Source organism: Teleopsis dalmanni, chromosome 1 (genome assembly GCF_002237135.1).
Source record: "Teleopsis dalmanni isolate 2A chromosome 1, ASM223713v2, whole genome shotgun sequence".
In the NCBI taxonomy this organism is placed as follows: Eukaryota; Metazoa; Arthropoda; class Insecta; order Diptera; family Diopsidae; genus Teleopsis; species Teleopsis dalmanni.
In genome coordinates this window covers 38,323,693-38,350,831 of record NC_051846.1, presented here as the reverse complement: position 1 = coordinate 38,350,831, position 27,139 = coordinate 38,323,693, and the positions used below count along the sequence as shown (strand labels likewise).

At 28.7% G+C, this 27,139-nt stretch overlaps 2 protein-coding genes across 4 annotated transcripts in view; one reads left to right on the top strand and one right to left on the bottom strand.

Moving 5' to 3' along the window:
* Positions 1–27,139, bottom strand: part of LOC119671723 (anion exchange protein 3-like) — a gene marked incomplete at its 3' end in the record, with an annotated part of 143,813 nt that overhangs the window by 10,957 nt on the left and 105,717 nt on the right.
* Positions 5,965–23,042, top strand: LOC119671725 (anion exchange protein 3-like). 2 transcript variants are annotated; one of them, XM_038082482.1, is made up of 14 exons: positions 5,965–6,135; positions 6,377–6,522; positions 6,584–6,705; positions 7,098–7,227; positions 9,638–9,796; positions 9,875–10,117; positions 10,239–10,379; positions 16,645–16,881; positions 19,599–19,790; positions 19,855–20,226; positions 20,298–21,601; positions 22,255–22,449; positions 22,523–22,751; positions 22,819–23,042. In XM_038082482.1, exons 1-14 carry the CDS (start codon positions 6,033–6,035, stop codon positions 22,888–22,890), a joined length of 3,645 nt encoding a protein of 1,214 aa, XP_037938410.1. In that variant the 5' UTR covers positions 5,965–6,032; the 3' UTR covers positions 22,891–23,042. The 2 variants fall into 2 exon arrangements, with proteins under 2 accessions (XP_037938410.1, XP_037938411.1); XM_038082483.1 differs by lacking the exon at positions 16,645–16,881.

Genomic DNA, 27,139 nt, shown 5'->3' with positions numbered 1-27,139 from the left:
TTTTTAGTTTACTTTTATGAACTAAAACAATATGCGTATTTGGTATTATCCTCTTAAGGTTACCATAATTCAATATTTTTATTTAAACAATAAAACACTTTCTCATTTTTCATTTTTGATACATTTTGTCAAATTAACCAAATAAAAATGAAATGATAATAAAAGTGTTTTTGACAACTCATGGCCGCGAAATAATAATTTTACTGTGCTGTAAAAAATATGTATATATCATATAAACAGGGTGTGATTATTTATTGCAAATACAAGTAAGTTTACGACTTCGATTATTAATTTTAGATAAAACAATATTTAATTGGTTTTATTGTAGTAATAATTATTTTAAATACCGGTACCTAAAGTAACAAATTAATATTATGTCATTACTTGCATATTAAACACCTTAAATGTGTTTTAATGAAAAGTGGTGTTCTCACTTACTAAACGTGTTTTAATAACAGCTCTTGTGTAAACCTTTTTATGTTTTGAATAATTAAATATGAAATAAATTGATTTTTTTTATTTTTAAATGGTGGAAAAGAAAATTTCTCGCTATTACCATGGACTCATCATGGACTGAAAATAATTTTAGGTATGTTTTAGTAATTTCCATAAATGAAGATCTTTACAATACTATTGCAATTTCTGCACACAATTCTGCGTTTCGAATTTCATACTACTTTCATTCCCAACTAAAATGGCTTTATATAAAGTGAGTTCTGAGACTTGTTTCTTTTTTTTAGTACACTTACCTTGTTAATTGTATCTATGTATGTTACGACGCCTGGACCAATTTGGTCAATTCCTTTTTTTAAATGTTCGTTGAAAGTATGGTGTGTCTCAGATTTTTGAGTTTATGTATGAAATAGAAATAATAATAACGATTCTTAATTTTATTAGATTGTTATTATTACGATAAATTTTTATATTAGAGAAAATTTTTAAAAATTCTATATAATAATCTATATACATTCAATGTATTAAAACCATACAAAAAATTCAATTATTTTTTGTTTAAAATTTTATTAGTAATAACATAAAATTTATATAAAATTACTTTCTACCATTTCCTGTCAAAGCATTGAATAAAATCTCGATATACCCTGTAAAATATGTTCAGTTTATTATTAAGTTGAAGTGTTCGGCTTATAATAAAAGCAATGAGAAAGTAAATTTATGGCAAACCTGAGTCCTTTTCATAAAAAACATAAGCTAAAACAAATGACTAATCATAAAAAGTCGTGAAAAATTTGTTGCATGCAACATTAATTTTTGGGATATAAAAAATTATGCTACATTATAAAGAGATACTGCGGTTGACAGTATAATTAAATAAACAAAAAAAAAAGGAAATATTATATTGAATGAAAACTGAGTAAAAAAAGAAATAAAATTTTATATAAAATGCTTATGTTTCTGTTCAATAAAATTACAAAATGGATTTTTAATGGGCTGGGTCCTTTTCGCTCTTGAAATCTGAAAATCAGTTATGACTGCAAGTGACAAGTTTTAACATTGAAAATGCTTATATATTTGTATTCTTTTCACCTACACCTTCGATTTCTTTTAATATTATTTTTATAAAATTCTTTTTCACAATTTTTCATATTAATTTTAATACATTTTCTTTCCATTTCTTCGATTTTCTTGTAATATTTTTCCCCTAAACACAATATTTTCATTAAGCACGTGACATAAACACTTGCAAATGCTTGTACATACTCGTATTCTGCTGTATTATTGACATGTCAACAGTCGTGCTGCATGACATTAGTCAGCCCTCTGTAGCGCTCCATACTCAGGGGCAGACATATATACCAGAAACCAAAACAAAATAGAGAAAAAATCAAAGAATTAGAAAATTACAGACGTTTTAACACAGCTCGTTTGTTTCTGGATTTTCTTTTTTTTCTAAAATTGGCCAGCTTTGTTTTAAGGCGTTGTCTGTCTGTCGGTTCATTTAATATATTTTCTTTTCTTTGAGCAATGTTTTGTATTTACGTTTCTAAAAGCTAATACTTAAAGTATCTGCTAATTTGTGCAAGTATTAAATTTAAGTATTAAATTTGAGAAATTTGGTATTTAATTTGCACTTGAAGTGAGTACGTTTTGAATTACACATACAAAAGTTTGAGGCCTTGTGTTTCTAAACTATATTAAAGATTGTATTGAATTTACATTAAATCATGTCAATAAACTAAATATACTTTTATACAGTAATCCAAACTAATTTCTTGTTCATTAATATACATTTATAGAATAATACTCTATGTAGTATAATATAATAAATAATAAAGCAACTCAAATCTCTATTGATATTGTTAAATTTATTAGAACAGAATTATGAATTTATTTTGAATGTTATAAAATAAAATCAGTTTCCTTGTTAAATAGTGACATCACGACCAATGCATTCAGAAAATTTGATCGAACAGTGAAAATCTTTATTAATGAAAGTTACTGTCAACTCCAAAAACTCTCAAAACTCTCTCTTACGTCTGTCAGTGTACACGATTGTTATAATATGTAATATTAATTAACAAAATTTTCAACAAGCAGCGAAATATGTATCACTGAAGAAATGACACCCTGGATTAACTACTAAATATACCATTTACAGAAATTGTGCCAAATGCACTCACACTAAAAGCTGTAGTAAATCTCATTGAAGCAGAACGATGAAGTGATTCACCTAATATTCATGTATCGATCCAAATCCAAATTTATAAAAACCGCAACCTTTATAGAGCTTCACTCATACTTATTAGATTATGCAACACCATTATCCCCAGCAGGGAGGAAAGCACAAATGAACGAATGGAAACCATCACCTAAATTAACAAATTCACAATTTTATATGTAAGCCATCACTAAAATATATAATATCCATCCATTTATATAGAAAAACAAATTAACAAATGTTTAAATGCAAACCCAATATCTTCGTAAAAGGATCAGAAAAAGAAATTCTAGAAATAAGCAATGGGAGTCGGGTGAACACTACAAGGTTTACTGCAGTTCTTTCTGTTCATTGGTGTATAGAAACCCATGCAGAGAAACTGTGCATTACTCATGATCCACACTGCAGAAGTTGTGGAAACCCGCAGCAAAAAGAAACCATAATACATTTACTCTGTAAATGCTTGGATTTGGCGTCCAGAAGATATAGGTTCTTAGGAAGATACTTCTTTGACAATTTATCATACTGTTCATCTGTGAAGACGAAATATCTATTAAATTATTTAAATTCGGCGGGATGGATTTCGTCTTTACTCTTCTATATCAGGGTTCTTGCGAGGAATGTGGTAGTAAAACGGCGAAAAATAGCTAACTGATGAGGTACAGGGAAAGTTATCTGATGGCCTACCACCAATCACCATCGTAGGCAATCTTTTCTAAAAATTTGACATGAATGATCGATTTTATTGACTATAAATCATGGCTGAAGATCCAGCAATAGGTTGGATATCAGAAAATATTTATCAATATTTGGTGGTGTATTAATATATATACAGTCATGTTGAAATCAAGTCATTAGAATTATTAGAAAGAAAAAAACAGAATGTTTCTCTTCTTTTATAAGAAAATTGCATAAAATATCGCATTCGCATTATGGCAGGATTATGGCGGATCGAATTATCTAAACATTCATCTCGACTAAAGATCCAGTAATATGTTTGATATCGGAAAATATTTATCAATATTTGGTGGACTATTAATATGTATACAGTCATGTTGCAATTAAATGAGTAGAATTAATAGAAAAAAAAATTGAAATGTGTCTCTTCTCTTAAGATAATTGCATAAAGTAATACTTTTCATTGATTCTATGTTGGTAAGACATTGCTTCATCTAAAGAACATAATGATCTATTTTTCAGGTTTAGTGGTGATTGCTCCACAAATTACCTAATCCAATATAGATTTCTAGTTTTAATTGTTCTTTTTATTTATTATTGTTACTTCTTGTTATAATTATAACTTCTTCACTATTATTATTTTTTTTTTATAATATAAATTTTTATATTTTTCATAATTTATTAATTATAAACTTCCAACTACCAGTCTATTCCATATGACTAGAATGTGTACATCGTTATTGCAATTGTCTTTCATTATTACACCATAAATTTTCTTAAATATCTGATAAATTTAAATTCTTTTAATTAGAGTATAATATCAATTTTGTAATTTTTTAATAAAATTTTATTAAAATAAATTACTGCTGTCAGTAAAATATGAAAATAAAGTCAAATGTTGCAATCATTTAACACTCACAATTGCCTAAATGATCTTACAGTATTTTATTTTGAGTGAATTGACTTATTTTTTTACAAAAGTATATAAATATTTATTACATTTTATGATAAAAGGCATCTGTAAAATTATTGAAAACGAAAACATATCCGAGACGACTATTAATTGAATGTCAATATAAAAATCATAAAAAGTTGCCAAACTGTGCGATATGCCAGTTTGTAAACAATAGTCATGTGACTTTAATGACGTCAAATGCAATAAAAATGCAGTATATTTTTTTATTATTTTTTATTAAATTTTTTATGCATTGTTTATGTTATATAAAAATTCAAAGAATAATGACTGCATTCATTCTGTATTTACTCTACTCTACGCAGAATAACTCAGAATATGGAAATGTGATATATTATATGTGAATGCTCTATTATAAATGCTCTATTATAAATCTCTTATAAATGGAGTAACGAATATTTAAAAAAAATAGTATGTAATGCATAAGTATATAAATCAATATGTAAGTAAAATATTTGGAAATCTTTTGAATTTTATGTAAAACCTATTTTTGTAGCTGAAATTCCGTTTTCATATTGGATAACTTTTCATAAAGAATGCATTTATTTATAAACTTTAGGCGTAGGGAACCTAGGTATTATCATAAACTAGAATTCTGTAAAAGTCATATTGAACAGATTCTGCTATGATGCAGAGCTTGTATTACTAAAGTTCTTAAAACAACTTCAGAAACCTTTATCAGCTCTTATCTAAGGCGTGGTTATTCATTTTATGGGCTAAAAGTAAACAAAAATAAAAGTATCTTCTAATTCAGATTTTGATATAATTTTTAATTTAATATATTTTTTGCAACTTGATATAAAGTGCCAAAAACAACATCACCACAGCACATCTAACAGTAGAAAGGATCAGCGATAACTTGACGCAAGAATATTTTGAAAGCGTCGAAAGCTTGAGAAGTATCGGATTCCTCGTCTAAACTCACAGAAAAAAGTCTAATGAACCCGCATGGAATTAATTATGCGATATGTATTGATTGGGAAAGATTGGTTACAAGTAACCAACGCTGATCATGTGATTTCTACCAAATAATTTCTAACTTTTTTTTCTAAACAAATTTCATTTTATCAAATTTTGAAATTGGCAGCTAAAATTATAACCCACATAAGTATGGCCAGAACAAATTTATGTCAACAGAAACATTAGACCTGGTACACTTTAAAATAATAATGTTTGAAGTTCAAACTTACTGGATCCACTGAAAGATAAAACAATTCCATGATAACCTCAACATGTCATACTCTTTATATAGCACATAGGAATTATTTGTTTAGTGGTTTAAAAAGATTAATCGCAAACTCGAATTGATTGCGATTCAAATAATATAATTTGACCTAGAGCTAACCAAGAAGTTGTGGCTAGCAATATGTCATATATGTCTTATATGCTTTAAACAAAAAAAAATTAATAATTAATTATAAATTCTATTCAATAATATATATCTCCATTTTTGGAAATTTACATATAAAATTTGCACAACTTTTTGATATTAATTATAGTCCCACTTCTTCCTTATATATGTATATTTGTATATATAGATTATAAAAAAAAATTTTTATCAACTTCTTTTCTGTCAATTTTTTCAAAAACTTATAATTCATTTAATAAAATATATTTTTGTTCTAATCGTATTAATTTTTAAATTTTCTAAATTTTTAGTCCACCGGAAATGAAGACCCAAACGAGGTGCTACTGGATTCGGAAATGGAAAAAGTTTTCGCCGGTCCAACAACACAAAAAGAGAAATTTGATGTAACTACATTTCAAGATTCGAGTATTCCCATCGGTTCTTTTAAACAAAAAAATAGTAAGTTAAATTATTATTTAAATGCAAATTACTTGACAGTTAAAAATATATACTGACTGATAATGATAATAATAAATACTGATTTATATATAATATATTTTATTATGATATTTTTTTCTACATCTATTTGTATGTGTATGTAAACTTATTATTCAATAATTTAATCAAGTGTGCAAAATCTATTAAATATTTTTCATTTGTGTATTTGTTGCATTAATTTAATTATTTAAATTTATTTTAGTTCGTCGTAATACCCAAGGTGATCTTAATATTGAAGAAGACTCAGAATATGAAAGTCAAAACGATCCTGTGAATCAACAAAATTACGATGACATTCCAGAAGATTGTCCATTAGTTTCTGAACGTGCAGGACATGGAGATCATTCAGTAAACAAATTCATATTATAACAATATTTCAACTTAAATTAATGTTAATTGTATTATTTAGGATAATTCTGCTGACGAAAAACATGTGCAGTTTGGTCAAAAGAAGGCCGTTGTTACCCCACCTAGTTTAGGTTATGATGATCAACCTAACGATAATATACACGAGAGAAAACGTCGAAAAAGGTACGAATATATAAAATTTATTCCTTGAAATTAGAATGTAGGTATGAGTTCTTAGATAAAATATAATATTTGATAGCAGTTTATAGACTATATATAGGCGCATCGCACTGATACAAAATTTCAGTCTGTCTATAATTAAATTAGTTTCTTAGTTTTCGACCTATTTTATATATCGCCCCGAATAAACTATATACGTGGATCTGTTTACAATTTAAAAGTGATTAACGATTTTGATTCTTGAATATAATGTTAAAACCCAAAATTTGAAAGTAGAAGGTAGCTGGAAGGAGTGTAAATGATAGATAATTTGTATCAGAACCTATTTAATGTGTATTGAAGCCTCTTTAATTTGTCATAATATTAAATAGTTGATTTTCCTTTCGTTATTTTAGCCGTCATCAGTATTATAGACAACGCAAATTTTCACATCAAGAAAGCGTGGATAGCAAAAAACCAACCGAAGAAAACGGCGATGCCGGAGTACGGAAGGTATCTGTGCAACCTGAAGATACCACGTTGGAGGTTTGTGTTTGTTTTGTACTAATAAAGATTTTAAGTTAATTTTGCATTAGTTTATTAATAATATGCATTTTAATTATATGTTCATATATCCTTTCCTTTGCTTGTATTTTAAAAATTTATGCTAACAATATAGGCTCATCTAGAAGCTTCACAGGTTGTTTATATAATACTAATCATATTAATATCCATTTTATATTCGGTTTTATTAATATGTTTTATAGATTTAAAATAGTCAGAACTAAAGTTTAACTAATTGAATTAATTTTAATTTAAAAAAAAAAATAAAAAAAAAAATATTATTTTGTAAAGTTTTTCAGATATTAATTATATTAGCACATTTTTTAAAGTTAACTGTTAATGATTATTTATTATACTGATTACGGTTTATATAAATAATTTAAAGATTTATAGAAATTGAAACATTATATTTTATTTTCTTTTGGTATCTTTAATTACAAAAAAAAAATGCAAGATACGTAACGTATGTTTGAAAGCAAAGTAGACATTTTAAAAATGTGTACTTGTAGTGAGACTACGTATTGGTCTTATATGTATCAGTAAGGCCAACCCCTCCCAGATTCAACTGAATTAGTGCCCGGCAACTTATAACTTTTTTGGAAAAATTCACTCCATGATGAAAAGAAGTCATTTAAAAGACTTGTTCCCACTTCATTTGAAATATCTTGACTACCAGTAACTACCAATCAACGTATTTTGAAACTATTGAATAGCTGTATAGAGTTTCTGAGTTAGTAATCTATTATATGCTTAATAAATAGCCTAAAATATAACAGTAAAATAAAGTATTTTTTTATAAACGCAGATGTGTTTATTTCAACCTTGGATACAGGTATTAAAATCATAAAATTATATAGCCATCCAATCTAATAGCCAAGCAGTAAAAAATATTCTCATCTTTTATGAAGACTGCTGATGGAGTATCTTTAAAGCTATATATTCTTGGTCAAATAATCAAGTAAGGATACAATGGGTTCCAGGTCATGCTTGAAATTCCGGTAAAGAGGTGTAGGATAAAAAGGAAGAGAGGTGAAAAAGAGAAAACTATATTGGAACGACTAACCAGAGCTATCACAATAGTAATTGTTTATAGGATCTTTCAATTAAATTAACTCAATTAGCAATTAGTAGTTTTAGGGACTGTAGTTTAAATTAAGATCCGAGAAAATGATGAACTTGCTGTAATTGAATTAGTAGTGTTGTAGAAAGGAGAATGAGGTCTCAAAACATATTCTTGGAGTTTGCTTGGCACTGATGTAATAACAAAAGAAATGCATGCTGGCCAACAATCTTAAACTCACATGCGATTGTACAATATTTATCGAGCACATCGGACTTAGAGAAGTACTCTGATAATGTGAAGTTGACACAATAGATTAATGGTTTGCATTGCAAAATACCTCAACTTCAATAATAATAATATTTGTAAGAAGTCTTGTTTACTTTAAATGTGTGTATTTTTTAATTTTTATATGTCTTTGATTTGTTAATATAATTCTTAATCAATATATATATAACTCGAAAAAGAAGACAGCATCCTCCAAGAGTGAGTGTTTGCGACACGGAGATACAGTGGGAGGATAACATAAAATATCTGGGGTTCACTTTTGACAAACGGTTCAATTGGCTTAAACATTTGAAATACAAACGGAATAGCTGCTCTAAGCTTCTACATTTATTAAAGCCGCTATTTAATAATTATCACTTCAACTTTAAAAACAGAAAGTAACTTTATACGCAAGTAATTAGACCTGCACTACTGTACGGATGTGTTACATATAGCAAAGCCTCAAATACTACCTTAAAGCAATTACAGATAGCTCAAAACCTGGCTTTAAGAAATCTGTTTAAGATTCCATGGTATATTAGATCAACAGACATACATAGAGATCTTAGGATTGACTTAGTGAAAAAATATATCAGAGACAGAGCTCTAAAATTATTCACTTAAAGTTGATACGCTAATTAACCCCGTCCACTTCTGGACTCTCAGGAAGATATGCTGATTTAAGGTCCGTCATCAACTAAAAGACAAATAAATGATGTTTTTTTTTTAGCCTAGTTAAAGCCTAGTGTGGGGTAGAGATAAGCCCCCCAGCCATTATAGAGTAAAAGTGCGTAATAGCACTAACTCAAGAAGAAGAAGAATGAAGATATATATATAATTAAATAAATATATTCATGTTTATAATCCGTAATCGGTGTTCATTAAGAAAACAGTATGATTGTAAACATAATGTTTAATGTGACAGTATAGTATACTATATAGTTTAAAAATACTGTAAGGTGTCTTAACAAATTCTGACATATTTTAAATCTTGTTATATCATACTTACGTAAAACCTTTTATATATATATATTAAAATCGATTTTTTTTATTGATTAAAAATAGGAGGCTGATCTCAACGAGTTGAGGTCGCATCGTTCAGATGATCCACGTGCTTTGCGGCGACACAAAATTCATCACAATTCCATTAAATTGCGTGAATTACCACAAATCAGTGTCGCTGCTTTACAAACCAAGAAGGCCTTCGATCATAGCCCACATGAGGTAAAATATATATCCATATATACATACATATATATAAATATAAGTAAAAATAAATCATATAATGAAAAAATTTTTTAGACTTTCGTACAACTCAATGAACTCACCGGTGTTGCTGAAGATCGTGAATGGAAAGAAACAGCACGTTGGATCAAATATGAAGAAGATGTACAAGAAGGTTCTGATCGTTGGGGTAAACCACACGTTGCCTCACTCTCATTTCACTCCTTGCTTAATTTACGCCGTTGCTTGGAGACTGGTGTTGTATTACTTGACTTAAATGAAAAGGACTTGCCCGCTGTTGCTTATCGTGTTGTAGAGCAGGTTAGTGATAGTAAAAAATTTATTATATTTTTTTATAATATTTATTAATAAATATATATCTCGTAAGCTACTGTGTATGTTGTATATTAAAACAATATTATTTCAATTGAAATATTTTTAGATGGTTATAGATGAATTGATTAGCTCAAGTGATAAGCCGGCGGTGATGCGTTCTTTGCTTTTAAGGCATAGACATGTGAATGAGTATCAGAGCGCTTTTCCATTTACCAAAAGAAAGTACAACAGCTACACCAGTTTACAGGTAAATTTTTTTTAATATAATTTATTAAAATCATTATTTTACTCAACATTTTGAATTAAATTATCATGTTTACATTTATACATTATGTAAATTGCATTTATTATGGCGTTATAAAATTTTAAAAATATGTTTTGATTGAATTGGCATATAATAAGCTTAATTTGCAATTATTTTCTTATCAAACTAATTTTAATCGATCTCCATGAACACTGATTTCATTATAGAATATTATTGTTATATTACAATCAATGTCCTTTAAATTAACATTATTTATAGAAAATATTTTGCATACTCATTAATGCATTTACGTTTTATTAAAAAATTGTATATTGGCTTTTAAATATTGGCTTTTACATATAACATATGAATCAGTGGTTTTGTAAGTCCTTTATGATATTTGTAAATAAATATTTTTATTGTGCTTTTTTGTATTGTTTTTTTTTTGGGTTTTAATAAATACTTATGCAAATATAATTGATAATTGAGTCATTATTTAAAACTAAAAGCCAGTTAAAAAATTGTAAATAAATTAGTGTTGTTAAATTAAATAAATTTAAGTATCGCATATATTGTATATTAAAAGCTATTATTTTTGAAACAATCAAATAAAAATTATATTAAATGTAATTGTTTAATAAAATAAATTAAAGTAAAAAATATATTACAAAATCTTATTAACTAAAGTAATTATTGTATGTGGGGTGTTCGTAAAGTTCTGTATCTAACATAGAAAAACATTACTCTTTGCTTATTGTTGTTTATTTTTCAATTTATTCTCTTCTTTATTCGGTACCCTTATCTCAAGTATGCTGCAACTTCTTTATTTCCGCATAATTGTGCATTGTATCAAAAACTTTGCAATACAACCTTTTAACACGAGAGCGGTTTGATAAGTCAGTGACTTTTTGAATAAAACAAATTTTTTTCGGCAAATAAACATTTTATTTTTCTACATAATCACCTATTAGCTCGATACATTTAGTCCAGCGTTTTTCTAATTTTCTTATTCCCTCCAAATAACAGGTTTTCTCAAAGCTCTCAAAATAAGCGTTTGTTTCGGTAATGACTTCTTCATTCGACTCAAATCTCTTACCGCCCAGCCATTTCTTTAGATTTGTAAAGAGAAAATGGTCGCAAAGGGCTAAGTCTGGAGAATATGCTGGAGGGAGTGGCAGTTCGTATCCCAATTCGTGGATTTTGACCAGTAATGTTTAATCAGCACACGAAATTCACTTTTTCAAATTTTCGTAAAAATTCACGAGGTTGTCTACTTTGAACGGCTATCAAACACCAACTGAACGACGTAGCTTGCTGAAAATTAGAAAGTTGCCAACTGGTAGATTATAGCTGACGACTGAACTGTTGCATTTGGAGTAACTGCGCGGAAAATTCAAAAAGTCACTGACTTATCAAACTGCCCTCGTATGACGAACATTTTTACACTATCAATTTCGGGAATAATTAGACAAATATTGGAACCAAATTTGGTATAAAAAGGAAATGGTACAACAGTACATGACTTTTATCCACAACGACAATATTGTTTCGTTGGAACAAGAGCTTTATATTTGCAAAAAATATTTACTGCCTTCCACATGCAGTAAAATCTGTACTAGTCTAATTGTGGTCAGGATATATATTACATATATAATGCGAAAGTACTCAGAACAAAGCTTTACTCCCCATGATATTGTCTATCTATTTTCATGTCCACATGCATATATCAACTTGAGTCCAAATAATATTTGGCTCGCATGTCATTGAAGTGTCAATGTTACTTCGCCTTGACCTTGATTAGCCTTAATTAAAACTTCTTTCATCCCCTATCTACTCTCGTTTCCAAAACAGTCCTCTCTTGCTTTAACACTTCCTTCACCTAATCATATCCTAACCCATGCAAACTTATTTAGAATTTCTTTGATGTTATCTGTTATGTGGATGGTTGTGGTATCACCACTACCACAACTTTAGCAGGTTCTCTAAATGATATTGACCATCAGGCAATATCATTTGATGCATTCTTTGTTTTTTGGTAAAGTGTTTCAGAATGGTCTTCACTAATTAAGCTGGCGCGAATATGTTTATGTTTTACTACTGCATATGACAGAACATAGTCTTAGTAAAATTAATCTAAATCGGAATAAATTTGCAACAGACTTCATCACAAGGAGATACTTAAATATTCGATCCATAAAAAATATTTAAAAATAATTTCGGCAATGTTTGATATGTTCAGAATTCATACGCAAGCCTTTTCGAACACCCTACATACTATTAAATCCTTTGATAAATGTGTATATTATTATTATAACTTTAAATGAGTGTTTATTTTGTTATAAATAAATTAGACAAAGTAATGCTATTTGTTTATTATTAATTATATTTTATGTGTATTTTTTGTTACACCTTAACTGAATATAAGTTAGGTGTAATGATATATAGTATTGAACAGTGAAATACAGCCGAATTTTATTAAATTCTTCAAAAAATGTGTTTGTTAATAATAATAAAAATTTAATAATCATATAGACAGAATAAACATACTACGTGATATATATATTAATTTGTTTTAAAAATTGTTAAATTATTATGCCAACAACTACATATCTCTTAATGCTTATAAGATTATATATCAATTATAATTTTTTGTTTAAAATAATTTATATTGAATTTACGAAATTAGCAAAATTTCTGAAATTTTAAATTTTGGTTATTCATTACTATTTTTGCCTTTTTGTTTAATTTTCTTGGTTTCTTTTTGCATATATTTTTTCACTATTTTCATGTCTCTACCCACTGGAACATTTTAAAAATTCCAACCTCCTTTCGACTACCACCATATATACTATAAACGCGGCTCTATGCATCCATTAAATATTCTAAACATAAGAAATCACCACTGCCGAATCACAAAGTAGCAACAGCGATCAAAAGAACAGTAAAATTTTCATAAATTATATAATTAAATAAAAAATTATTTAATTCATTTATTCATATACAACGTTTTATTTATAAAAAAATAAATATAATGCTAAAGTATATATTTTAATTAATTGTTTTGTATATAATTTATATTTAACAATTATTATATATTAATAAGTAATGAATATTATTGATAATAGTAATTGTACATACAATATAAACTTGTATAGTTAAATATAATTTTTTTAACACTGAAACAACCAAATATAGGTCAGTTTGTAATTATCATATATCAGTTTGATATTTTATATAAAAAATAAAAATAATTAATTATAATAAGTAAATAATAAAAAATTTATATGATTTGACCTTGGTATTAGGCATTACTACAGATGTAGTAATGCACTAATTAATTATAATCTATTAAATAGATTACTAGCTAATAAATTTTAATAAATATTAACTATTTAATGATCCAAATTATGGCCAGAACAGTTATTATACATTAGGTAGGGTAAAGTAGTAAAGTAATTGCCTTTTACAACAAATAGTAACATATGTACTTTGTTTATTTCCCATTTTGTTGGGGAAAAAGTGACAAGGAGAGGTTAGCTAGAGTAAGCATTGCTTTCCCTAATTCACACGCTAAGTTGAGTCTAAGCGATTTTTGGACCTACCTTATTAAAAAGGTCAAGTTTCTTCGCCTTAATTTCTTCAACTTCAATTTAATTCGCAATCATCTTTAAACCATTCGAACTTCTTACTTCTTACAATACCCTCCTGTCTCACTCTACCATCACCTATCCATATCGTACTATATGTATTCATCTTTGAGATTCTATGCAAGTTAACCGCTTAATAAATCTCTGCGGGTCACAATAATAACAACAACAACAACCGTTGCTTCCTTTACAACTTCCTGACTTATCCTTATTAAACTTTTGAGTCTTCTAAACAATTGTTTCTCAACCCAAAACGTATTGAGATTCCAAAAATATGCAGTGTATCTTACAAAGCCCAGCTAAATATTTATAATCTGTTGAAACAATCAACATCAAACACTTAATACCGTTAAAGGGAAAAATACAGATTGTTACTAGGTATACCGGTTGTGCTAATGGCACGGACATGTATCGATTTCCGTACTGACGCTTGAGAAACACTGTTCTAAATGTTATTAAGAAGATCCGATAAAGATCCGATCTACCTTCATTATCTGTGACAGATTAATGATAAATCAGTTTAAATCAGTTTTAAATCAGATATTATAATTGCGTCGCCTATAGTATCTCCTGCACAATCCGTTTGTTAGAATATACTACCGCTGAAACATTAGACCATAATGCCTTGCACTTCAGTAAGGTTATGACCTACAGATTGGCAGGAACTCATATATGTAACAAAAGTTGCCTTGTTTTTTAACATCTATATCACAATAATGGCGCTTCTATGCTCCTAAATAGTTCACACATCAGGATTTGTTTTGATGTTCATTATGTTAATTATAGAACCTCTTTTGGCTATCTCATTTCATTCCCCTCTATATCAATATCAAGTGGAACTTTGTAACGCTCAATGCTCTGGGATTAGAAGTGCCATTTCATAACAATCTTTGTTTTGAGCATTCCAGGTTTAAATATCTTTATTGCTACCTGAATGTATATAAAGATAGCCATAGCTGGTTGGTTGGTTCAAATGACGAGTCAAACCGTTAATCCATATAGTACTTTTTTTCCCGTTTTGATGCCACATTTTCGTTCATTAATATTAAATTCGTTGGTTACTGTAATAATTTTGATAATTTCTGAATAATTAGATCAAAACATTGCTGAATCAGTTATAACACTGAGTTAGATTTCAACTGATGATTTTATTCAAAAATTGTTAAAATGTAAATCCTTTTCTTAACATTACTAATTTTCTCATAACCTCTGAACATAGTTTTTTTAATATAATTTTCATTACCTTACCAAAACATAGAAATTTCTATGTTTTCGATTTAACTTTATTAACCTTTAACTAAACAAAACTTTTATAACTTAAGTTTCTTATATTGAATCCTTTAACTCTTAGCAGGAGCATAAAGCCTCATATTATATATTGCGATTTCGTTAATTAGTAGGTCCGATTCTGGTGTTGGGGCTGCCAATTGTTGCTTCCAGACCGACAGAAAATATTGTAACAGTACTTCTTTTAAAGGTATACGAGCGTCGCCGTTGACCATTTACGGTTCCTCTGCCATTTCTTTTACAGACCGTTTAAGCATACAACTCTATCCGCAATCTACGACCTCAAAATATCGAGTGGGTAATTTGCGGGTAGGGGTTTTTAAGGAAGTGACCTTTTTCCGACTGTTTGGTGTGCAGGAGGTATTTTATTTCCCTCCTACCACTCGATAACGGGAAAGGCATGCGCTATCCGCTCCTTGCGACGCGTCCTCTAGTGGTTACAGCGTCCCTCGAGGAGAGTTAAGTTTTTTAACATAATTTTTTTAACAAAGATTTCTTAACACAAGTTTTATAACTTAATGGAAAATAAAAATTTCTATGTTTTTCTATCGAACTTTCTTAACATTAAACTTATCACAATACGCTACAATAGATACATACCATATGAGATTACTATATATTTTAATGTGAATTTGTACCAACTTATCTGACATTAAACAATAACAAAACCTAGGAAAAAATTAATAATTATATTTATTACTTTTCCCAATAAATAAAAATTGATAAAATAACTGTTTTAATTCGCTACTCACAGAAAGTCTTCCTTTAACGGCTGTGTAGCCTAATTGAATTGGTTGTTTCAGTGTTAACGAAAATATTTACAAATAATTTAAGTAAGTGTTTGTATATACATAGGATTACATAACGATATACATATATATATATATATATTTTTATGTGTGTTTATAAATTGTAAATTTCTCTTTTATTCTGCTCTTCTTGTTTACAATGTTGTGTATTTTTCTTTTTTCCTTTTCGTCATTAAAAACACTTGCAATTGCAAACATTTAATTATTAATAAACATAAAATTAATTAAAAATTAAACATTAAATAAAAAACAAAAAATATTGCAAAAAAACAATTACGACAAAATGCAATAAATAAAAATTACTCATACGCACATTGAACATTGAACGCATAAAATCACACTTATGTGAACAAACACATACACACTCACATTAAAAAATACACGCTCACACACCGACTGTGGAATATCCTTAAATGTTTGTATGTGTGTGTGCTTAATGGTACACATAATTACGCACATTTATGTTTGCTTTTTTAATTTCGCAAAAATCAAAAAACAAACCAAAACAAAAAAAAACAAATAAAGTTGCTTTGGATGGGAAATGAATACCAGCAACAATTACCACAACAGCAACAACAACAAGGGCCATTTCAACTACACCAACAGCTTCAACAGCAACAACAACTATTGCAACCGCCACATCGCAAACTGCGCGCAAGTAAACGTCTTTCTGTTTGCGAAACTTTGAGTGCACCGCCGCCATCAGTACTGCTTGGTCCAGCGTCTGCATATCGCAGACATTCCACAATGTCTTATATGGGCGTAAATGTTTAACCTTCATTTGTGCTACAATTTAATTTGTTTTTGGTTTTACTTTTTTTTTTGTTTTCTTTGTTTGTATTTTCATTTGTTCAATAATTTGTGTATGTTGTTTGTGTTTTTTCGTTGTGGTTGATTGGCTGTGTTATAGCTTCAGCTTCGTATTTTTTTAAAAATGATTTCCTTTTATGATGATTTTCAATTTTTGATTTCATTAATTATGATATAATCTATTAGTTCCATTTTTAAACCTTCCGAAGAATGGACGAATGGAAAGTAAACTGATATATTGTATTAAGCATAAAATAATGCACTACACGGTAGGCCCTTTTATTAAGGTTCAGATATCTTGTCACTTCGGTGGTATGGAGCCACAAATAAGATAAAGTTCGATTTGTGTGTACCGTAAGACAGTTTAGTCAATAGACGATTATACACCTTCGGATTCATGAAGTGCTCAAACGAAAAGAAAACTAAGTTTTTAATAAATAAAAATTAAATTTTAAAAAAAATTTAATAAAAAAAATTTAAAAAATTTAAGAATCCGAAGGTATATAGTCATCCAATGATTAAACTGTCTTACGGTACACACAAATATATTTTCATCTTATTTGTGACTCAATACCAAAAAAGTGACAAGATATCTGAACCTTGGTAAAAGTTTGACTTAATATTCATAACTACTTTCTATTTTTATTAAGTGTCAAGATTTCCAAGCCTTGTTATTATCAACCTCCCCATCTCCCTTTGATTTTCATTAAGGAGTAAAAACACAGTTTTATATAATGTAAATTTTTAAAGCATTTCAATAATTTTGAACTCAATGCCATAAAGTGTAGTAAAAAAACACTTTAATATATATAACCATTTTACTAGGTCACCTCTAGTCCAATACAAAGGTAGATATCTAGTAGTCTTCATAAATTTTCTCTCTCTCATAACTCTTCTCTTTAGTACTTTTCAAAAAAATACATACCCTATAATCAGTAAATTATTTTGAGGATATACGACTGAATACTGAATATTTAGTTTCAAAATCATCTCTGGTTTATGGAAACTGAACTGTTATTATGATATATGTCGGAATTATTCATACTACATACTATAACGTTTTCTGGCCATGTCCACAATGTTAGGAATAAATGTCTTATATTTCAAAGATATCATATCATATCCTATCTTACTTTCCAAGGCTTGTTAAAAACAAAATACTTCATAGAACGTAGTGCTAAAATTTTTGTCTGTATTAAAAATATTTTATCTCATATATCAAGAAAATCATAGCAAAGGACATTTGTGTTCGTGTCCAAACTATTACGAATAAATATCTTGTATTTCAAAGATATCACAAGTGTCATACACTTGGCTTGCGAAAAATTGGTTATATTGTTTCAATTTTCAATATTAGTAGTTAGAACTGTGTATTCAAAAAGCATAATAACAAAACTTTTGAGTATGTCCTAAATATTTCGTATCATATTGCAAGAATATCGTACCATATGATACTTGAGCCACTCAAACTTGAAAAGCCACACTCTTTTTATTATTATTAATAAATAATAAATAGATTGAAGGATTCATATAGCTTTATAAAACTAGTTTTGCTCCTATCCAAAAAATTAAGTGACTCATGTGTCAAGAATATCACACCATGCCGTATTCAGCCCATTGTTCTGTATTATAGACATAGCACTGTAGCCAAAATTTTGACAAACCGTATTTCTTATAAGTTATAAGAAGCTTTAGTAATTTTTAAATCTTGTTAAACATTTGTTTATAATCTATACATAAATAGATAAGTACTATACTTATCCCTTAAACCTAACTACATTATTTTTCCATTATTTATTTTCAAAGCCCCGATATATGAAAGGAAACCAAAATTATAAATATCCCTTGTAAGTGTTATTCTTTTGCGATTAGCTAAAGCGGTGGGACCTTATTTTATCACAATTCATTAAAAAAAGAAGTTATCTCTCGTTATAGGGAGGTGTACAAGTTATAGCGAAGAATCACACAATTATATGTGATTTTTGACTGCAGTCAAATAATAAGAATAATACTTGTCCTAAAATACTTGTTTTGTGTCAATTTCATATATGTGTTAAAAAAACACTCGAACTTCATATAATGTAATACCAAAGGTCATCCGTACACAGTTCATATTGTGTCTGCAAAATTTGACTACTAAGTCCATTTCCTTCTAATACTCTCTGTTGTGGTCTGTGGTCATTTCATAAGTTCTTTTAACGGTATTAAGTAATTTTGTCCTTATTTCACAAATAAAATACTTTTTGCTTAATTAAATATTTTATTCAGTTTAAGGTATTTCTTAACACGATTCAAATTGAATCAAAGATTGTAAACCAATTTTTCCTATATGGGTTAGTTATGCTTTTATGCATATAAAATGTTTTCAATATAAAAAGTAAGCTCTCAAAAAAAAATAATTATTTTGTTTGTTATTTAATTTATTATTAATTATTTTTTATGCGTTATTATTCCTAAATATGTGTATTGGCAGTTGTGAAACGCTTTTGTGGAGTACAGACTACATATAAAAATAATATTTGTGCATTATTCAAAAGCGTTTATATGCAAATTTGCATGCTATTTCTAATAATTGGCTAGAAAAAAACATCCCTCAAATCCTTATTTTAAATTTTACCTAAGTATTTTATAACTAAAGAGATATATAACGATATTTTAATTTTTAATAGAACTTATCGGGCGATGACAAAAAAATTAAAATTATGCCTGCAATGGAAATTGGTGGCAGCAAACGGAGCAACGACTTAAAGATTGACATGAAGGATGATATCTACACATCATCGCAAGAGGACTTAAAAAAATTGCAAAATGATACAATATTAAAGAGAATACCTGCAGGTGCAGAGGCCACCACTGTACTGGTAAGTAACATTTATTTCATTTATAAAAAAATATATTTTAATTTTATATATATTTCGTCACTAGGTTGGTCCTGTAGACTTTCTTACACAACCCACAATCGCGTTTGTGCGTTTGGCCGAAGGTGTGCTCATGCCAAATATTACTGAAGTGCCAGTACCAGTACGTTTCATGTTTATATTACTGGGGCCAGTTACATTTGACTTAGATTATCATGAAGTTGGTCGTTCAATTGCTACTTTAATGGCTAACGAACCATTTCATCATATAGCATACAAGGCTGATGATCGTAAAGATTTATTGTCTGCCATAAATGAATTTTTAGATGATTCAATTGTGTTGCCACCGGGTAATTGGGATCGTCATGATCTGTTGCCATTCGAAGAATTGAAAGCCAAAAAGGATTGGATTCGTTCACGTAAAACTAAAGCACTGCAGGTAAAAAACAATAAGAAATAGATTTTAATTTCTATATATACATATATATAACGTAAAATATTTATTTTTAGGTTAAACAAGAACTTAAGGAGAAAGCGCAAGAAGAATCTAAAATTCTGATTGAAAAGAAAATTAGTGATGATGGTGAAAAGAAGAAACCCAACCCACTTGAAAAGACTCATCGCCTTTGGGGTGGCCTACGTAATGATCTCAAACGACGTTTGCCTATGTATAAATCTGATATACTCGATGGTTTAAATACCGAAACCTTAGCAGCTACAATATTCATGTATTTCGCTTGCTTATCAACTGCTATTACTTTTGGTGGTTTAGTTTCCGACAAAACGCATAATTCAATTGGCATCTCAGAAACACTTTTGGCTGCATCAGTTTGCGGTGTCATCTTCCACTCCATAGCTGGACAACCACTTGTAATTATTGGCACAACTGGTCCTCTATTATTGTTCGATGAAGCTTTAATGAATTTCTGTCAAGAAAACGGTTTTAATTTTCTAACAATACGCGCATACATAGGTATATGGTTGGCCATTATTGCAATGGTTGTATCGGCTTTTGAAGGCAGTGTCTACGTTCGCTTACTAACACGTTTCACACAGGAAATATTCTCCGCTCTGATAACATTGATTTATATTATAGAAACTATAATGAAATTAGTTTCCGTATACAAAAATAATCCCTTATTGGCTGATTATAATTTACCACCACCTACACTAGCTCATACCGACTTTGATCATCTAACAGACTTGGGCAATGGAACAATGCACTTTAGCAATATGACAGCCCAAACAATATCAAACACAAGTTTACCTGTACAACCACCAAAAATCCCTACTAATATGCCCAATACAGCTTTATTTTGCACAATACTCACTTTGGGTACATTTACTGTTGCTTACTACTTAAAACTATTCCGTAATTCTCATTTCTTGGGACGTAATGCACGTCGTGCGCTCGGTGACTTTGGTGTACCTATTGCGATTGCTTTGTTTGTTGCTATGGATTATTTTATACCACAGGTATATACAGAAAAACTTAGTGTTCCCGAAGGTATTTCACCAAGTAATCCAGAACGCACAAGTTGGCTAGTGGAACTGGGAAATGTACCCACTTGGATACCATTTTTAGCTGGTATACCAGCTTTATTGGTTTACATTTTAATTTTCATGGAATCACACATCTCCGAACTTATTGTGGATAAACCAGATCGCGGCTTAAAGAAGGGCTCTGGACTTCATTTTGATATTGTCTTATTGTCATGCTTAAACACTTTTTGCGGATTCTGTGGAATGCCTTGGCATTGTGCGGCTACAGTACGTTCAGTAGCACACGTTTCTGCTTTAACCATCATGTCAAGGTATGTTTAAAATATGTTTTAAGTACAACTATTATTATACAAATATTATGCATATATTTCTTTTTTGTATTGTATATATATATAATATATATGTATATTCAAATATCTATATATTCTGTTTTTTAAATTAAGTTAAAATTTCATAATCAGATAATCATCAAGCTAATATCTAGATTGAATAATACTATCTTTTATAAATTAATTCAAAATTATATTAAGTCCATAATAAATAATAAATATGATAAATATAAAGCCATATAATTATAATTAAATATTATTTATTTCAGTAATTACGCTTAAATTATTATTAAAGTTATGTTTTTGTTTTTAAAAGATTTTATTTAACCTTTGGTCATTAAAACAATAAATTATTAAATAATTTACAGAATTTTTAAAGAAATAATTTGCACAAAACAATGTTATCCGTATTATCCGTACCGAAATCAGCTGCAGTTGCAGTGCTGTAATTGCAGTGCTGGAGTACTCCATTTATTTTTGTTTTTAATCTCATTATTCATACCTAGTTTACTTCAGTTAATGATTAACATCTCCTTCAATTGGAGCCAGTATCTCGTTTATTTTGTTATTATTATTATTATCCGCACTAATTTTTTTTTTAGTTTAATAACACTATTATTTCTCTTATTTTACAGAACTCATGCTCCTGGTGAATCTGCACGTATTATTGATGTGAAAGAACAACGTTTATCCGGTTTCTTTGTGGCTTTAATGATTGGGTTATCCGTAACAATGGCACCACTATTACGACTCATACCAATGGCAGTACTATTCGGTGTATTTCTTTATATGGGTATAGCTTCAATGAGTGGCGTACAATTCTTTGAAAGGTACAATTTAAATAAAATATTTAATTTGTTGTATAATATTTGTTTATATCTAATCTTTCTTATTCACTTTCAGAGTGAGACTCTACTTTGTGCCTGTGAAGCATTATCCACCAACGCCGTACGTTAAACGTGTGCCCACATGGAAGATGCATTTATTCACTACTGTTCAAGTGATTTGCTTAAGTACACTATGGGCAGTAAAATCGTCAAAAATATCATTGGCTTTTCCTTTCTTCTTGATTTTAATGGTGCCAATTAGACAAAGACTAGCTGCTCTATATAAACCGGAAGAAATGGAAGCGGTAAGTTTTATATGTGATTATTAATTTAATTTAAAAAAATTATTAAAATATTTTTTAATCATTTTAGTTGGATGGCAGTGAGAAGAAATCACAACAAGACGAACCAGATTTTTATGAAGAAGCTACAATACCGGCTTAAACCATAAGCGAAAATTGAAACTATTTATTCGTATATACGTCGAGAATATTAATTAAACAAACTAAAATTAAAAATATATTAAATGTCTTAACGAAAGCAAATATAAATAACAATGTAGAAGTTCACATTGTTTAACTCCTGAACTTCTTCAAAGAAAGTATTATAAATGTTATTATTATTTTTAGCTAAAATATTATAGCGAATGTAGAAAAAACTGTTAGTAACAAAATTGCATGTTATGTTTCAGCGATTCTTTTTGTTGAAGACATATGAGAACGCGATATTAGACATTTGCATACTTTTAGTATTAGAAAAATAGTTGATATTAGAAAAAAACAAAAATATTTACTAATTTATTGTACTTATATTGTTAAATTTGAAACAAAATTCGAAAACGAATAATTTATGAAACTTAACAAACTCAGCGCTTTAAGCAAATTTTGCTTGTGATGTGATTGTACTTATCAGGTTGGGAACAATAATTAAAAAAACTTAAAATAAACTTAAATGGTTTTAAAAAATATTGTTCAAGTAAGTAACTATGATTTACAATAAAATAGAAAAAAGACAAATCTTGCAATCTTTTTGTAAACAAATAAAATATAAATTAGTTTGATATATTTACTCTACAATATTAAGTCCATATTGCATAAACAAAACTTAAATAAATTTATTTAGTAAATTAAGTAATTAAATATACTATAAAAATTATTAGCGAACATGACAAATTTTGAAACGCATTTAATGCAAAAATTAATATAAATTTTTTAAAATCAAATCAAAAGAAAAGACATAATCAATGCTCAGTGTACCTTAAAGAAAATGTTTGTAATGAAAAATGATGAGTTGTATTGGAAAGAGGTTTTTGAAAACATAAAATTTATAGAAAGTATAGATAATATATTGAGCTTTAAAGGTTTTTGAAGAATAGCTAATAGAAAATAATACATTAAATTAGATATTTAAACAATGAATAAATAGTAAAATATAAATTTAATCTATTGAAGAAAACTATTTTTTAAACTATTTTACTTAAAATAATAAAAAATACAAAATAAAATTAAATTAAATTTATTTGGATTCCTATTAGTATAATTAAACCTTTCCACCATGATTGTACTTAAGAAGTCTGTAAAATAATATTAAAAATTTAAATGGAAATGTCAGAACAGAGTAACATTATTACTACTTGTGTCAAAGGAACAAGCCACATTTATTTATTGCTCTCTAAACTTTATGTTTATATATATTGAAAGCAATAACTTAATATTATTATTTAAACAATTCAATTTTTGATTACTGTTATTAATAATTAATTTTGATTAAAATCATCAAAATTTTTATATTAAATTAAATTAATTTTTAAACGGAACTTAATTTAATTAAAACTTAGAAACAATATTTTTACTAAAGAAGTTATAAATTCATATAAATATTTTTTTAACAACTTTATATTAAATGGTTTTTTAATAAACCCGTATATAATAATATATACGTATATACGATATATTTGTTAAACAAATCTGCATGAAGCATAATATTCTTAATTGGTATTAAATACAGTATTTACAACTTTTATTTTTTAAATGAATATTTCTATTAAATAAATAAACATAGAAAAAACTTCATGTAAGACGAAGAAAAATTTGTTATTAATTTAATCAAATTCTTATTTGAAAGCATATATATTTTTATAAATATTTAAACTGGAATTGCCTTTACGTTCATTTTTTTCTAAACAAAATCAATAATCTATATGTTAGCTTATAATAAAACTACAGTGTTTTAGAAAAAAAAACTAAGTTATTTAATATAAATAATTTAAAAACAAGCAACAATTTAGCTAATTAGTTATAGTGATAAAACGTGTCCAACACAAACGAACAAACTTGAAATTTAAAAATATAATTGTTTCCCTTATATTTCTGCAATGTCATATATTTAAGATAAAAAATTGTGAATTGTAATTAAATATATACGTTTCAATAAAATGATGTATTGAAATGAAAATTTAATATTCGATTCTAAAATAAATAAAATAAAAAAATATAAAAAAAATAATATCTGAAATCTATATTCTTTTCATACAGTGTGTTGACTATCTTAACTGATTCAGTGATAGGCCAGAACTTGAATACGGAGAATGTACTAAGACTAGCTCAGACTAGCTATAGCTGTTCCAAAAGGAATATCTTCAACTATGTTTCTGGCAAGAAGTATGTCATTGGAACCTATGTTTAAAACGTCGATACCAAAACCTCGGCATTACAATTGACTACCTAGTGATAAACCAGAACTTGAAACCGGAGAAAGTACTAACGACCTCAGACTAGCTATAGCTGTTCCAATAGGAATACCTTCAACAATATTTCTGGCAAGTAAGTATGCCATAGAAACCTATTCTATAATATGTTTAAAATAGCGATATCAAAACCTCGGCATTACTATATATTTGGCTAACGTAGCAGTTATAATGCTTGACCATCAAGTCCAATTTGGTTAGGAGTTGTTGACGAATCAACAAAAATTAAGAACTAGGTCATGAGTTAATCGCTCACACCTGTTGCTTAATTTCTTGGTTGACGAATCAACAAAAAGTAAAAATTAGGTCATAAGTAAAGCATTCGCAACTATTGCTTATTAAGCAATTTGTGCGAATTAAGCAATAAGTTATTTTATTTATTGTATGTTTTGCAATTACGGTTGCATTTTATTTTGTATAAAAGAACAAATCAATTTAAATAAAATCAGTTGTTGAAAGTAAATCAACGTCTCACCAATCATTTATTGTTTCCCCCCACCAGTGGTAAGGGACATAAAGATTGTTAATGAACATTCTTGTTCATTTTTGGTCCTTCGAGCCGGATATTTGAAATTTCCCCCACCAGTGGTAAGAGTTTCAAATATACCTAACAAAGAGACTTAAAGTCTAAGATTGAAGTTAATACAAACGTACCGAGGTTTCTAACATCGGAGTGAAGTTAATACAAGCGTACCGAGGCTTTTAACATCAGAGTGAAGTTAATACAAGCGTACCGAGGCTTTTAACATCGGAGTGAAGTTAATACAAGCGTACCGAGGCTTTCAACATCGGAGTGAAGTTAATACAAGCGTACCGAGGCTTTTAACATCGGAGTGAAGTTAATACAAGCATACCGAGGCTTTCAACATCGGAGTGAAGTTTATACAAGCGTACCGAGGCTTTTAACATCGGAGTGAAGTTAATACAAGCGTACCGAGGCTTTTAACATCGGAGTGAAGTGAATGCAAAGGTACCATCGAAGTGAAACAAGCAGAAGCGTACCGAGGCACTCAACAAATCAAATCAAATACTAACAGAGGACATCATGGAGATCGAACAAGTTATCCAACATCAAAAGGACATTGAAGGTGAGATCCAGAGGATCTGGATAAATTTTAAAAAGGATTCTTCTACAAGATATTCAAAGCAGTATTTTGAGACACGTTTGGAAAATTTGCGTCAGAAATGGGATGCATTTGAAGACAACAATGATAATCTGATCAAGAATTTGAAGCCTGATCATGAATATATCACAAAAAATTACTATGGCCAGTTACAACAAAGACGGAATGAAATCGAAAATCGATTTAATAATGAATTGGAAATAATAAGACAAATGGAGCAAAAGGAAGCTCAAGTTTCAAGGCATCAAGTTATAAGAGGGCAAGAAGAAGCTCGGTCACCAAGGAATCAAGACATAAGTATCAATGACGAAGTCGCCATCACCAGGCCATGTGATATTACGAACAAACGTTTAGCAATCTTAAGTACAAGTCTGTTGCAGATCAAAGAGACAATAGACTTAACGAAAAGTATTGAAACGTTACAGTTCAAATTGGAAAAATTGAAGAATTGTTGGGCAAAGATCTCACAATTAAACGATGAATGTCTGTTTAACAATGATGAAATAGACCAAGGAGATTTCATTCAACTGGAATCGATATACGAAGAAGTATATATCCAGTTACAAGCAGAACTGAACGTTCGCAGTCAAAACGTTGCAGAACCTAGAACAACGGTAAGTAACAATATCAAACTACCACCGTTGAATGTACCAATATTCAGCGGCAGATTTGAAGAGTGGTGTCCATTTTGGGAATTGTTCGACCGGTTAGTTCAACAAAACCATAATCTAGTGGATGTAGAAAGGATGCAGTACTTAAAAGGAAGACTACGTGGAGAAGCCGCCAGACTTATCAATCATTTAACAATAACAGCGAACAATTA